General features: G+C 48.5%; 1 protein-coding gene across 1 annotated transcript; it reads right to left on the minus strand.

Moving 5' to 3' along the window:
- Positions 1–212: 212 nt before the first annotated feature.
- LOC125756441 (uncharacterized) lies at positions 213–1,100 on the minus strand. The gene has a single exon (XM_049411240.1). The coding sequence runs from the start codon at positions 1,098–1,100 to the stop codon at positions 213–215; it is 888 nt and encodes a 295-aa protein (XP_049267197.1).
- Between the last annotated feature and the right edge of the window lie 12,808 nt (positions 1,101–13,908).

A 13,908-nucleotide genomic window follows, 5' to 3' on the forward strand; every position in this document is an offset into this window, starting at 1 on the left:
TACAGTATATGATGATAGTTTCGTAATACGAGATACAAGTGATGGTTTGCTAAACAGCTTTAAAATCCTCACAGAATCACCTGTGGGACTTGTCTAGGTAATGCACAGGCGTAGACATTTTTTCTCTGTGCACTGCAATAACCTTCTCATAAGGTTGCATGATCTGTCAACCAAGAAATTCACTTTTCTTCAAAATGGATGGTTGCAGCTTCTCACTGCAGGTGCAACAAAGGGAAAACTATGTAGTTGCGCTTGCGCCGCAGTTTAAGGCACTGTGTTTTGCCACGAAGGTCTTCAAGCCGCCAAGTTTTCACATCACCACTAGCGGCATCACATTTATATATGCAAAGCCAGGATGACTGGAGTGGTACTTTGTAAAAGTCCCTTGGATTTTGTAGGGCTGCGGCTTTAAAACTGCTGTCATTCACCTCCAACACAACAGCCGGTCCATCATCCAGCAAAAGACAGTCTCCTGCTTTTAGTTGACAGGGCCCTTGCTTCTGTGCCTTCGGAGTCAGATGCCTCATCTCTGACAGCCTCCTGCTGAGTTGAGCGAGTGGCTTGTTAGAGGAGCGCAGCAGCTTCTTCATTTTCCCCAAGTGGTTCTCAAAAGGGAAGGCGCTGAATTCATCAAGGGGCCCATGGACCAAGCACTGTTCCGCAAGATGGCTGAGGGTGTGCACGTTGTACACGAGCTGCTTACTGCCATACAGTTTGCCAAATTCCTGAACAAAGTATCGCAGCAGGTCACGGGCAAACTGGTTGTATTCCAGATGGTAATGTGGATAAACCAGTATTCTGATTGCCACGTGGAACAACAGAAAGTGCTGGTACTGTGACGCTGGAAGCACAGATTTAAGCACCACAGGCCCCACGTAGAGAAGGAATGTACGGAATTCTGATGCCTTCCAGCGGTCCAGTTCTTCTGTTCCCCTTGGCTTTCTTTGGAAGCAGCTGGGAAAGGCATTTGCACATTCTCGCAAACAATCGTTAAGTTTGCAGCGCTCAAATCTGCCCAACCTGCTTGCCCTAGGACCCTGGCCTCTGCTCACCCAGTTTCTGAGCATCCACCGCATCACACCCAGGCAGACCAAATGCATATACTCTGTCGGGAAAGATATCACCATATCTAAGCTCAATGGCAGGAATGGTGAGAAGCCATTGTGGTGATGTTTGTCCTCTTGCGAGCTAAAGGAGTCATTCGTACGCAGGGGTGCATGTAGGTTAGGAAACGTGACTCTTCCTTCCATGTACTGGCCCTTTTGGGTACACACCTCACATGCATGATAGCCACTATGGCCAGCTACAGCTTTAATGAAGCTTCTAGCAGGTGCATCACACACAACTGCTGTCAGTGTCATGCCAATATGGGTGCCCTTTAAACCATCCCGTTAGAAGTAATGTCCAGAACTTCCTTTACAAAAGGGGCAAGGTAATTCTGGAGGTCCGGTGGCTTGCCAGGTCCACAATAAACGCTCACCACAAACGGTGTGGAAGCCTTTATGTTGGTACATCGGCAAAGAATTGGCCAAAAAGATGTCTGGCTGCTCTTGAAGAGTGGCACGCCGTCAATGTTCGCTTGCAGCTTGACATCTCGTGGCAAGTGCCCTGGTCCAATTGCTTGCCGTATGCCTTCAGCCAGACCAAAATGCACAAAACTTCCACTTTGGTCAAGCTGTGCCTTACGCTCCGTCCGCATCACGGTTCGAGCATCCTTTGGTAGGTCAGGAATGCCTCGGCGCCGACAAAAATCCAGAATATCGTTGATGTTGAAATGAGTCATGTTGTGCCGGCTTGCAATGACAGCAAGTTCTTCAGCTGCTGTCAGCTCCTCTGCAGGCGCATCATGGGATGACACCCATTGGCTACCAGAGCAGCCTGCAGCTTCAACTGCTTCCGCCTCTTCGTCAGACAGCTCATCTGAACAAGAGGAGCTGTCTGAAGCACTTCTGCCTACGTAAGTGGCTTCTGCGGCTTCGTCGTCTGAGCTGCTCCCTGAATCACCTTTGGCTGTAAGAAAGCCAACTGGTGATATCTGGGCATGTACTTCGGCGTCATCGATCCGAGGCACGAGAGATTGTGTATGTTCTTCGACGTCCTCGGACAGATATGCAACGGGTTGTACCAGCTCTGTTTGTTGCGCCGAAGCTCTGCTGCCACTGGCACAAACATAGCTTGGCGAAACGTCGCTCGTCGATCCCTTTCCGAGGACGGTCGAGGGAAGCGAGTGCGATTGCGCGGCATCATCCGAAAAAGCATCGCTGGCCGGCCTTTTCATGGCTTCATTATTCAGCGGCGAGGACACATTCCCGAATGCAAGCTTGGAGGTGTCGAGCCCGTGCAGGACAAGCTCATAATCTCTCTTCACGGCGCGATACTTCGACCACTTCGAAGTCATTTCGAAATCGTCGGCGTAGCGCGTTAACAGAAAACTGAGCCGGCTGCAACGAACAGCGATGACCGAAAAACGAGCCGTGCGTGGACGAGTGAACCTTCCGAACAGTGTTGCCACAAGGCCACAATACAGAAAAAAATGTTGGAAATATCTTTGTGAAAAATCAGCCGATATATATATCTAATGTTGATATTTGAGCTTGCTTTTGTAATAGCAATTTCAGCGCGTATAATGGTCGTCAATGTAGTATTGTACTTAAGTCCCCGAGATTAGTGACGTACACAACGGACACGCGGGTACCGAAAGCCATATCGTGGCGTATTTATTTCAGAAATCACTCATGCCAGAAATGAAATAAAACATGTTCCCCACCTGGGCTTCCCCAAACGAACTTTGCAACTGGTGTAACCACTAAGCGCTGTGTAAGCGCGGTGTGTGGTATGTGTTTCTTGAGTGTAAGCGTGTGTGAATCTGGGAGTGTGTTGTGGGAAATCAAAGTTGCGCTAATTTTTTTAAAGGTGTAACCACGCGTGCCGTTAAGTTCCAGAAGTGGCTGCACCAGCAACACCACATTCAAAGCCCTTATGCTGACCATTGTGCTAATTAACTGTTCATACACCTTATCAGTTACCGGTACATATGCTGAATCTGTGACATCCTTGCAGTAGTATTCAGGTGTCATGCTCGGAAGGCCGAAATACCTTGTCCTGCATTTTTTACTGCCCTCAACCTTCATAACCAGCAGTAAGCATGTCGCTGTTTCTACGAAGTTCCTGCTCCCTTTGTGGGCTCAGGCCAAAGCTTTAGTGCCAGTGGCCGGCTGAGGCTCTCATATGGGACACAGAGGCAGCGACAACGTAAAAATTTCGACCTTTACCCCGTGATGACCATGTGCACGGCTAGACTGCTGAAACCACGTATGTGGCAGAACGGGGCCCCCGAGCGTCAACGTGCTCCGGCCCGAACCTTACACACTTCGGCAAGGTGGGCGGCTGCCTTGCGTAGCTCCAGCCACGGCCGCTTTTCCATCAAGCGGCCGTGCTCCAGCCTAGCTGACCAGAAATGGGCCGACCAGCAAGACAGCGATGCGGCTGTAGGCTAGCCCTATCAGTCCCAACGTGGAAGCTCCCCAAGCGCGTTCGCGCGCTTCTTGCCGGACATTAACAAAAGTTACTTCGTTCCATTGCTCTCCAGCCGGTGCCCCGCACCTCTTAGCACGGGCAGGAGGCCCGTACAACATGAATGGATTTATTGATTCGTGAATAGCTTCGTAGCTTTGGGGGTCATTCACCAAGCTCACAGCCAGAAATTTTTTTCGAGGGGGGTGGGGGTGGCATTTACTGAAGGCCTTCAAAACACCCATTTTCATTATTTCCCGTAAAACACATATAACCATCAGAAGGTCGCCCTTAAAATACAGTTTGTTTCATCTTGTTTGGCTGGTGGTGCCACATAAACTTGGCAACAAAAAAAGGTAGAAGTTACTTTCGTTTTCGTATAAAGACCAAACAGCAGTAGAATAAGATGCCTTATCATTGAACCAACAGAAAATTTTAAATATAAGAAAATCTACTGGTAAATCAGCAACCGTGCCATCATGCTTTCAGCTTTCTGGCGGCGAACACACGCGAGAGGCACTGCCACACTGCTCATCCCGTTTTCTGCACAATCTGATATTCCTTCTATGAAAGAACTCGTATATAAATATTTTGGCAAAAAATAAGTCATTCCATCTGAGGAAACACTTTTTTGGGTTACTCGAGTGTTTGCGTGCGGCTACATCTGTGCAAGTACGAGGACCGATTTGGCGATCTGTGGTTGGAAGAGTCTGGTAACCCTGCAGTGCTATTGTTGATATCATGTCGTCTTGCACGTGGACTGTAACGAGGATATGCACCGAAGAAGACAGCGATTACTCGTTCGTGTGCTTCTGACTAACTGCACCTGCTTTCTGCACGCTGCCGTCTCAGGGTGAGTATATGTGCACTTCTGCTACTGCCTGGTTATGAATGTCACTGTACGTACTTGTTCCTTGGTCAGCGCATCGTACCAATTTCCGCAACATCCTTCAGGGTGTTTGCATTTTATTTGAGCATGTATACCTTGTGATCTTCGCTTGTTATATTTGCTAAACACGTGTTTTGCATGCTACGGTCACACATAGCCTATGCTGAGCGCCATCCCCGCAAGGGCGTCTGCGCAAGCAGGCGTTTGGTGTGTAGCGACACCACGGACCCGAGCTAACGGGGGGGTTTTCAACCACCTCCCACGCCTCGCCGTGCGTGGCTTTGCCGTGTCCGGGGAAAAGGGGATCGTGGGGGTTCAGCCGACGCCGGGTGATTGGACCTTTAAGGCCCCCCGGCAGAGGCAACACACCCCTTTGGCCCCAGCTTCACGTAGACGGCACCCCTGGGCTGACCCACCCAGGGGAAATCGGCGGTCGCCTTTTCCTATCCCCCTCTCTTATCTTTTTCTTTCCTATCTTCTTTCCTTTCTGTCCTGTCTCCTTTTTCTTCAGTTACTTCCCTGTTTTCGTAGGCGGCTCGGGTTAACCGTGTATATGTGTCCTCTCTTGGACATAGTATATTAGGTTATAGCGGCATTGTACGGCTGGCGTTTGCAGCCTTACATGTTAAGTGCTGCAGCGTCCCCTTGTTGGACTGCATGGTGGGTGGCCGCCACTGCTGCCGAAACACATACAATTATCATGGAAACAGTTCCATTTCCCCGCCTCCTTGATCGTTACCCTCACAAGAGGGTGCGCACCGACGAAATACTCAACTCTTTGACCCGGCCAACAGAAACGTTCCCTAAATTTCATGTACTCCACAGCCAGAACCCCGAAAAACTAGCAAGAACTATTTCCCCTTTCATAGTTGCAAAATCCTTGACCGAAGCCTTTGGGCCGGGCTACAAGGTAACCAAAATGGCAAGCGGTGACCTTCTTCTCGAGGTCCCAGCTAAACAACAATACCAGAAACTCGGCAATCTCGTAACACTTGGAAACGTACCTATTTCAGTGCCACCCCATAGGTCCATGAACAGCTCACGCGGAGTCGTTTCGGAAACCGACCTCATTGACCTGTCTGAAGATGAACTTCTAAAGGGATGGAAGAACCAAAACGTGACCCATGTAAAACGGATCGTTATTAGGAGAGAAGGCAAGGAAATCCCCACGAAACATCTCATTCTTACATTTGCATCCAGTGTTCTCCCTAAACCATCGAAACAGGTTACATTAAATTAACTGTCAGACCATACATTCCTAATCCCAGACGTTGTTTCCAATGCCAGAGATTCGGCCACGGATCATTGAGCTGCCGTGATCATCAAACTTGTGCTAAATGCGGTGTACAACGCCACATATCCGACAACTGTAATGGCGCACCGCACTGCGCCAACTGTAACGGTGATCATCCGGCGTACTCACGCGCATGTCCAAACTGGCAAAAAGAAAAAGAAATCATCACACTAAAGTACAAGGAGAACATTTCTTTCCGCGAAGCCCGTAAAAGGTGCTCGCCATTTCACACCACACCCTACGCTGATGCGGCGCGCCGGGGGGCAACGTCGCATCGGCCTCCGCCACTCCCTCGGTCCACGCAGAGCGAACCGTCGGCTGTGGCGCCTGCCCCCAAGGCGGCAGTAGTTCAGTCTACTCCGCCGACTCGCAAAGAGAGCCCGTCGACTCCAGGGTCATCGGGTCTCAAGGCCTCGTCTCGCCAGGCGAGGCCTGAAACTCGAGCCACCAGTTCGCACGTGCGGGCATCCAGTGCCTCCCAGCAGGCAATGGACACTACTTCGGCACCCCTGGTGCCGGAAGATCGGCGCAGCTCCCTGGAGCGTGCTAAGAAAACTAAGAAGCCGATAACGGGGCCAGAGGACGGCCCTGTTACTTGAGTTCCAACTCCCCACCTAAACAACCACAACTCCCGTTTCGTACACACGGCACTACCTTAGTTTCATCATGAACACGCAAATAATCCAATGGAACGTGAGGGGCCTTCTCAGGAACCTCGACGATGTTCAAGAACTTCTCCGCAAACACAAACCAAAAGTGCTGTGTGTACAGGAAACACACTTGAAACCAATACATACTGACTTTCTCAGACAGTACATCATCTTCTGCAAAGATCGCCAGGATGCTCTCACATCCTCTGGCGGCATTGCTATAATATTAGATAGAAATGTAGCATGTCGGGTATTGCAGTTGCAAACGCCCCTGGAGGCAGTGGCCGTTCGCGCTGTTCTTTTCAACAAACTCATAACTATTTGCTCACTCTATATACCCCCACACTACCAGTTACACAAACACGAATTTCAGGCCTTTATTGATGAATTGCCAGAACCATACCTCGTCCTTGGCGATTTCAATGCACACAGTAGCTTGTGGGGGGACTCTCGCAGCAATGCGCGAGGCCGTCTCATTGAGCAGTTTCTGTTCTCCGCTGGTGCATGCCTGCTCAATAAGAAGGAGCCTACATTTTTTAGCCTTGCAAACAGGAGTTACTCATCTATCGATCTTAGTATTGTTTCACCCACCCTTTTACTTGATTTTAACTGGGACGTCATTAAAAATCCCTACGGTAGCGACCATTTTCCTATACTCTTAAGCACTCCAAAAGAAAACGAATCTCCACCACAGGCTCCCCAGTGGAAAGCTGATGCAGCAGATTGGGAGAAATTTGGAACTCTTACCCGTGTCTCCTGGGCTGAGATGTCGTACTTGGAAATTGGTGCTGCTGTTCAGTTTTTTACCGCTTTTATTATTGACGCCGCTTCGAAATCCATTCCTCAATCAAGTGGCATTGTCTCCAAACGTCGTGTCCCATGGTGGAACGACGATTGCCGGAACGCTCGAAGAAAGCAAAACAAAGCGTGGGGGATACTCCGCGACTCCCCTACTGCTGAGAATCTTATCAATTTTAAACAGATCAAGTCCCAAGGCAGGCGAACACACCGACAAGCAAGAAGAGAGAGCTGGCAGAAGTATTTATCAGGTATTAACTCATACACAGACGAGGCTAAGACGTGGAACAGGGTAAATAGGGTAAGAGGCAAACAAACACATTCACTTCCTTTAGTAAACACAGATGGCAACAGTCTGGAAGAGCAAGCAGACTCTCTTGGTGCACATTTTGAACGTGTGTCCAGCTCTACGCACTACTCCGACACGTTCAAACGACACAAAACAACTATAGAAAGGCAAAAGTTAGAAAGAAAATGTGCAAAAAACGAATCCTTCAACGAACCATTCAACTTAGCTGAACTGCAAGCAGCGCTTAACTGCTGTAATGAATCTGCCCCAGGATCTGATCGTGTTATATACCAAATGCTTAAACACTTACCCTACGAAACACAGAAAACTCTCCTCTGCCTCTATAACGCTGTATGGACTTCCGGCGAGATTCCCTCTGCCTGGAAAGAGGCCATTGTTCTCCCTGTTCTGAAACAGGGAAAGGATCCATCTAGTGTTTCCAGCTACAGGCCCATAGCATTAACAAGCTGCCTTTGTAAAGTATTTGAGAAGATGATTAACTGTCGCCTAACACATTTCCTAGAATCAAACAAGCTGCTTGATCCATATCAGTGCGGCTTCCGAGAAGGTCGATCCACCACTGACCACCTCGTACGTATTGAGGCAGAAATCCGCGAGGCTTTTGTCCACAGACAATTCTTCCTCTCTGTGTTCCTTGATATGGAGAAGGCTTATGATACGACGTGGCGGTTTGGCATACTGAGAGACCTGTCACACTTAGGCATACGTGGCCGGATGTTAAATATAATTGAAAGTTACCTGTCAAACCGCACATTCCGTGTTCGGGTTGGAAATGCTTTGTCACGACCGTTCGTGCAGGAAACCGGCGTTCCACAGGGTGGTGTGCTCAGCTGTACACTTTTCATCATAAAAATGAACTCGTTGCATCTTTGTATCCCACGAACTATGTTTTACTGCACGTATGTTGACGACATTCAAATAGCGTTTAAATCTTGCAGTCTCGCCATTTCTGAGCGGCAGGTCCAGCTCGGCCTGAACAAGGTGTCCCAATGGGCAGATAATAATGGGTTCCGCTTAAATCCACAAAAGAGCACCTGTGTTCTCTTTTCTAGAAAGAGAGGCCTCCACCCAAGTCCCGAAATTGACCTGCATGGTCAGCGGCTACCTGTAGAGGTGGAGCATAAGTTTCTAGGCGTCATTCTGGACTCTAAACTCACCTTTATAGCACACATCAAATACATAAAAAATAAGTGCATGAAGACTATGAATATCCTAAAGGTGTTGTCGCGCACTTCATGGGGCAGTGACAGGAAATGCCTAATGAACCTGTATAAAAGCCTCATTCGAACGCGCCTAGACTACGGGGCCGTTGTTTATCAGTCTGCAACACAGAGCGCCTTGAAGATCCTTGACCCTATCCACCATTTGGGCATCCGTCTCTCTACGGGCGCTTGTCGAACGAGCCCCGTAGAGAGCCTCTACGTTGAATCCAATGAGTGGTCGCTCCTACTGCAGAGATCCTACATATCGTTCACATATTTTCTAAAGGCGCACGCAAACAACGAACACCCCTCACACTCTACTGTCAATGATTTGTCTAGCTCTACACTTTTTGACAATCGTCCCTCAGAGAGACAGCCCTGTTCACTTCGTGTGAGGGGCCTAGCTCAGGAAACGGGTGTGCCACTTTTTGAACACTGTCTAATGGCTCCCGCTGCACAACTCCCGCCGTGGCAGTGGCAGCGTATTGACTGCGATATATCTTTCGTGGAAGTTACAAAACACGCGCCTATTACACACATCCGTGCATACTTCCTCGAACTACAACACAAATACACTTGTCCAGAATTTTTTACAGACGCCTCAAAGTCCGATAGTTCTGTGTCTTATGCAGCCGTTGGTCCATCCTTTTCGGATTCCGGTATTCTGCACCCTGATTCAAGTATCTTCACGGCAGAAGCTTACGCGATACTTGCGGCCGTCAAACACATTAAACAACTAAAACTACAAAATGCAGTTATATACACCGATTCCCTAAGCGTGGTAACAGCTCTCAAAGCTCTCAAAAAACACAAAAACCCAGTCCTCATCTCCCTCTACACACTCCTATGTACGGTCTACGCTCTCAAACAACGTGTCGTAGTGTGCTGGGTGCCAGGGCACCGCGAGATCCAAGGCAACGTGTTGGCGGACCAGCTAGCTGCATCCGCCCACGAAAACAGTCCTAATACATCGATAGCCGTCCCTGCACTAGATCTAAAACCCCTCCTCAAAAGAAAGCTCAGGGCCTTTTGGCAGAATACATGGGATAGGCACAAACAAAATAAGCTACACGTCATCAAGCCGCGTCTTGGCATTTGGTCACCGGTATCAAAGTCACGTCACACAGAAGTCACACTTTGCAGAATTAGAATAGGACATACACACAGTACACACGCACACCTTCTGTCCGGTGGTGACCCACCCATGTGTGAAAAATGCGGCGCGCCACTTACTGTCCTGCACATCCTGCTTCAATGCCCGCATCTAGAAGATATTAGAGAAAAACATTTCCCATCATATCGCCAACATCTCCCACTTCACCCTTCAATGTTCTTAGGCAGGGAACCTATTTTTAAACAAGACTCGCTCTTTCGTTATTTCAAAGATATACATAGTTTCAATGTTATTTACCCTGGCAACCACAGCACGGCTTCTCCACAGAGGCCGCTGCTGCGGTAGTTATTTCAAAAAAAAGCACTGGCCTCCCTGCCTTTGGCCTCAAAGGCCTTGAGGAGGTATTCGTGCTCACGACGTACGCTCATTGTTTTATCATCACGACCTCTTGTTATTCATTCTCTGTGCACATGTTTCACGTCACTCCCATGATTTTATTACTTATGTTTTTACCCGCCTTTAGCGCGAGGAATTTTAGGCTCCTATACAGCCACTTAACATAACCATTGTTCATTTTCCCTATCATGTCTTGGCGCTCTTTGGCCATCAATGGCCCTTGCGCCATTAAACAACACATATTATTATTATTATGCTGAGCGCCATAATCTTTTTAGTGCTAGGTGATTCCACGTAAGATCGAACAAAACACGGCTGGTCGAACTCTTAGATTTACTTAAATTTTTATATATTGTTGCCTGTTGATCTTGGCTTGTTATATTTGCTGATCACGTGTTTTGAATGCTACGGCCACACAAAGACTAAGCTGAGCGCCGTAATTTTTTACTGCTGGGTGATCCCACGTATGATCGAACAAAACACGGCTGGTCGACCCTGAAGTTTTCTTCAAATTTTTATATATTCTTGCCTGATGAGTGGAAATGAGAGATCCGCAATGGGTTTTGCCACAAAAAAATTTTCCGAAGCACCAGTGATCAATAATGACAAAGAAGTGGAGTGGAGCACTCAACCGCTCTGATGTTTTCGCTAACTTTGGTTATGAATTCCAGAAAGTATATTTCAGGTAGGTAACTCGATTTTTTAAACAAATTATGTACATGCTTTTGCTCGTGTTAAATTAATTTCGGCTTTTATGGGCTGTGTAGATGTTTCCATAAAAAAACGTCAAAATCGGCCCAGAACACGTGTTATGGTCCATTGCCTTTATCTCGAAAAAGACGTGGCAGGACGGAAAAAATTTCGCATTACATTCTTCTCATAATCATCTACCAAACCACTAAACCTTATATTTGTATAAATTTTCAATCACTAGATAAAATAGGGCAAAGTTCAAGACTACACCGAACAATGGAAATTTCTGATGACAAATAAAAGAAATTTTGTTTTGATATTCCTTAGAATTTGTCCACTTATTCTCCTCCACAGTTATTTTCCATGGTATTCAAGTAAAAAAGCAGGTCTTCTGTTAACTCAAAATACAGTTTTTTTTCTTTTCATCCATTCTTTTTTTTTTCAGCGTGCCGAAGAGGTTCGCGATCGTTAATTTCCCGCAGGAAGAGGATACATTCGACGTAGTGCCCCTCTCATGGGTAACTGCAGATGAGAAGTATTGCATGTGGCCACTTGGCAGTGCAGATGTCCTACACATGGTGCTGGATGAGGCAGTGCCAGGCACAGCAGACGAGGGGTGGCGGGCTTACCCTGCTAGAGTTGTGGCCAGATGCCGTAAGTGTTCATTGCAGCCATGGTCAAGTAGAGTAGATGCCTTATTTGGGCCTTGGAAACTGGAATGGCAACACGGGTCAAGTAGCCACCTTAAAGGCCAACTCCGGCGATTTTTTCACCATGTCAGGGTAATGGTGCTTTTATGTTCCTGATACACTCTTGTCACGCGCCCGATAGCAGAAATGCTCAGCAAATTTGAAAATAATTTTTAATAAGCAAAAAGGCGCAATACCGAAACCTAACCGAGTGTACTGTCTACGTATGACGTAGTAGTTGTTACGAACCGGAAGTCGTGCAAGGCATGCCGGTCACGCCGGCGCGGAGTATGAAAACTGTGACAGCCGGGACGAGTAGGCGCACAGTGGAGAGGTGAGCACGCCGCGCATTAGCTGTAATGTCTGCGACTGACATTGCCGCGTCTGATACTGACAGTTAGCGGTGCCCTCGGCTGCGTCACTTCCGTTGCCTTAACAATATTGACGTCACAGCCCGCAGGGGCGTCTGCGCAAGCAGGCGTTTGGTGTGTAGCGACACCACGGACCCGAGCTAACGGGGGGGTTTCGACCCCCTCCCACGCCTAGCCGTGCGTGGCTTCGCCGTGTCCGGGAAAAAGGGGATCCTGGGGGTTGAGCCGACGCCGGGTGATTGGACCTTTAAGGCCCCCCGGCAGAGGCAACACACCCCTTTGGCCCCGGCTTCACGTAGACGGCACCCCTGGGCTGACCCACCCAGGGGAAATCGGCGGTCACCTTTTCCTATCCCCCTCTCTGATCTTTCACTTTCCTATCTTCTTTCGTAGCTGTCCTGTCTCCTATTCCCTTCACTTACTTCGCAATTTTCATAGGTGGCTTGGGTTAACCTTGTGCAAGTAGCCAACCTTGGTCTATGCGCATTTGGTTATAGTAGCGATGTACGGCTGGCGTCTGCATGTTTTCAATTCCGTGAATCTTGTAGCGTCCCCATGTTGGGCTCCGTGGTGGGTGGCCGCCATTGCTGCTGAATCATTTTCCATTATTATGCATAGAGCATTCCCATTAATAAGCGATCGTGCCGCTTCAAAGCGTGTACGCACCGAAGACCTGAACTTTCTAAGCCGACCAAAAGAAATATTCCCTACCTATCACGTAGTGCACTCTGAAAAGACTGACAAAACAGCTAGAACCGTGTCCCCATTTGTAGTATCCAGAACACTGACAGCTACCTTAGGTGCTGGTTATAAAGTTACAAAAATGGCCAGTGGCGACCTGCTTCTCCAACTTCACGACAAAATACAGTTTGATAAATTAAAGAACCTCGTAACTTTCGGCGAAATCCCCATCACTGTCACACCCCATCGATCAATGAATTCCGCACGTGGAGTCGTGTCAGATACAGACCTCCTTGATCTTACTGAGACGGAACTCCTAGAAGGCTGGAAAGATCAGCACGTGACCAATGTGAAACGAATTATAATCAGGAGAAATAACCAAGAAATTCCCACTAAACACTTAATACTGACCTTTTCTACAAGTGAACTGCCACAGAGCATTGAAACCGGGTACACAAAAACAGCTATTAGACCATACATCCCGAACCCCCGCAGATGCTTCCAATGTCAGAGATTTGGCCACGGCTCTCAGAGCTGCCGTGGTCGACCTACCTGTGCGAAATGTGGTGTCCAAGGCCATGCCTCGGACACCTGTAATGAAACACCACACTGTGTGAACTGCGACGGCGACCACGCTGCGTATTCACGTGCCTGCCCAAACTGGAAAAAGGAAAAAGACATAATTTCACTGAAGGTTCGAGAAAACATCTCATTCAAGGAAGCACGCAGAAGGTGCTCGGCCTTTCACGGCCAAACCTATGCTGGTGCGGCGCGTCAGGGGGCAGCGTCGCATCGGCCACCGCCACTGTCCCGGCCCACGCAAAGTGAGCCACCGACCGTGGCGGCTGCCCCCATGGTGGCAGCAGTCAAGACTGCTCCACCTACCAAGCCACTGATCCAGGCGACTCCAGGGTCGTCGGGTCTTACGACCACGCCTCGCCAGGCGAGGTCGGAAAAACAAACCAGCAGCTCGCGTACGCGGGCGTCCAGTGCCTCACACGAGGCAATGGACACAACTCCGGTACCCCTGGTACCGAAAGAGAGGCGTAGCTCCTTGGAGCGCGCCAAGAAAACAAAAAAGCCGATAACAGCGCCCGCCGACGGCTCTGTTACTTAAGTTCCAACTTTCCGTTTGAAAAACAGCTACTTCCTTTTCGTACACAAAGCACTACTTCACTTCCAATATGGAAACACAAATCATACAATGGAACGTCAGAGGACTCCTTAGAAATCTCGACGATGTCCAAGAACTCTTACACAAACACTCACCAAAAGTGCTGTGTGTACAAGAAACACAACTAAAATCGA

This window comes from Rhipicephalus sanguineus, chromosome 11, assembly GCF_013339695.2.
Source record: "Rhipicephalus sanguineus isolate Rsan-2018 chromosome 11, BIME_Rsan_1.4, whole genome shotgun sequence".
Taxonomy (NCBI): Eukaryota; Metazoa; Arthropoda; class Arachnida; order Ixodida; family Ixodidae; genus Rhipicephalus; species Rhipicephalus sanguineus.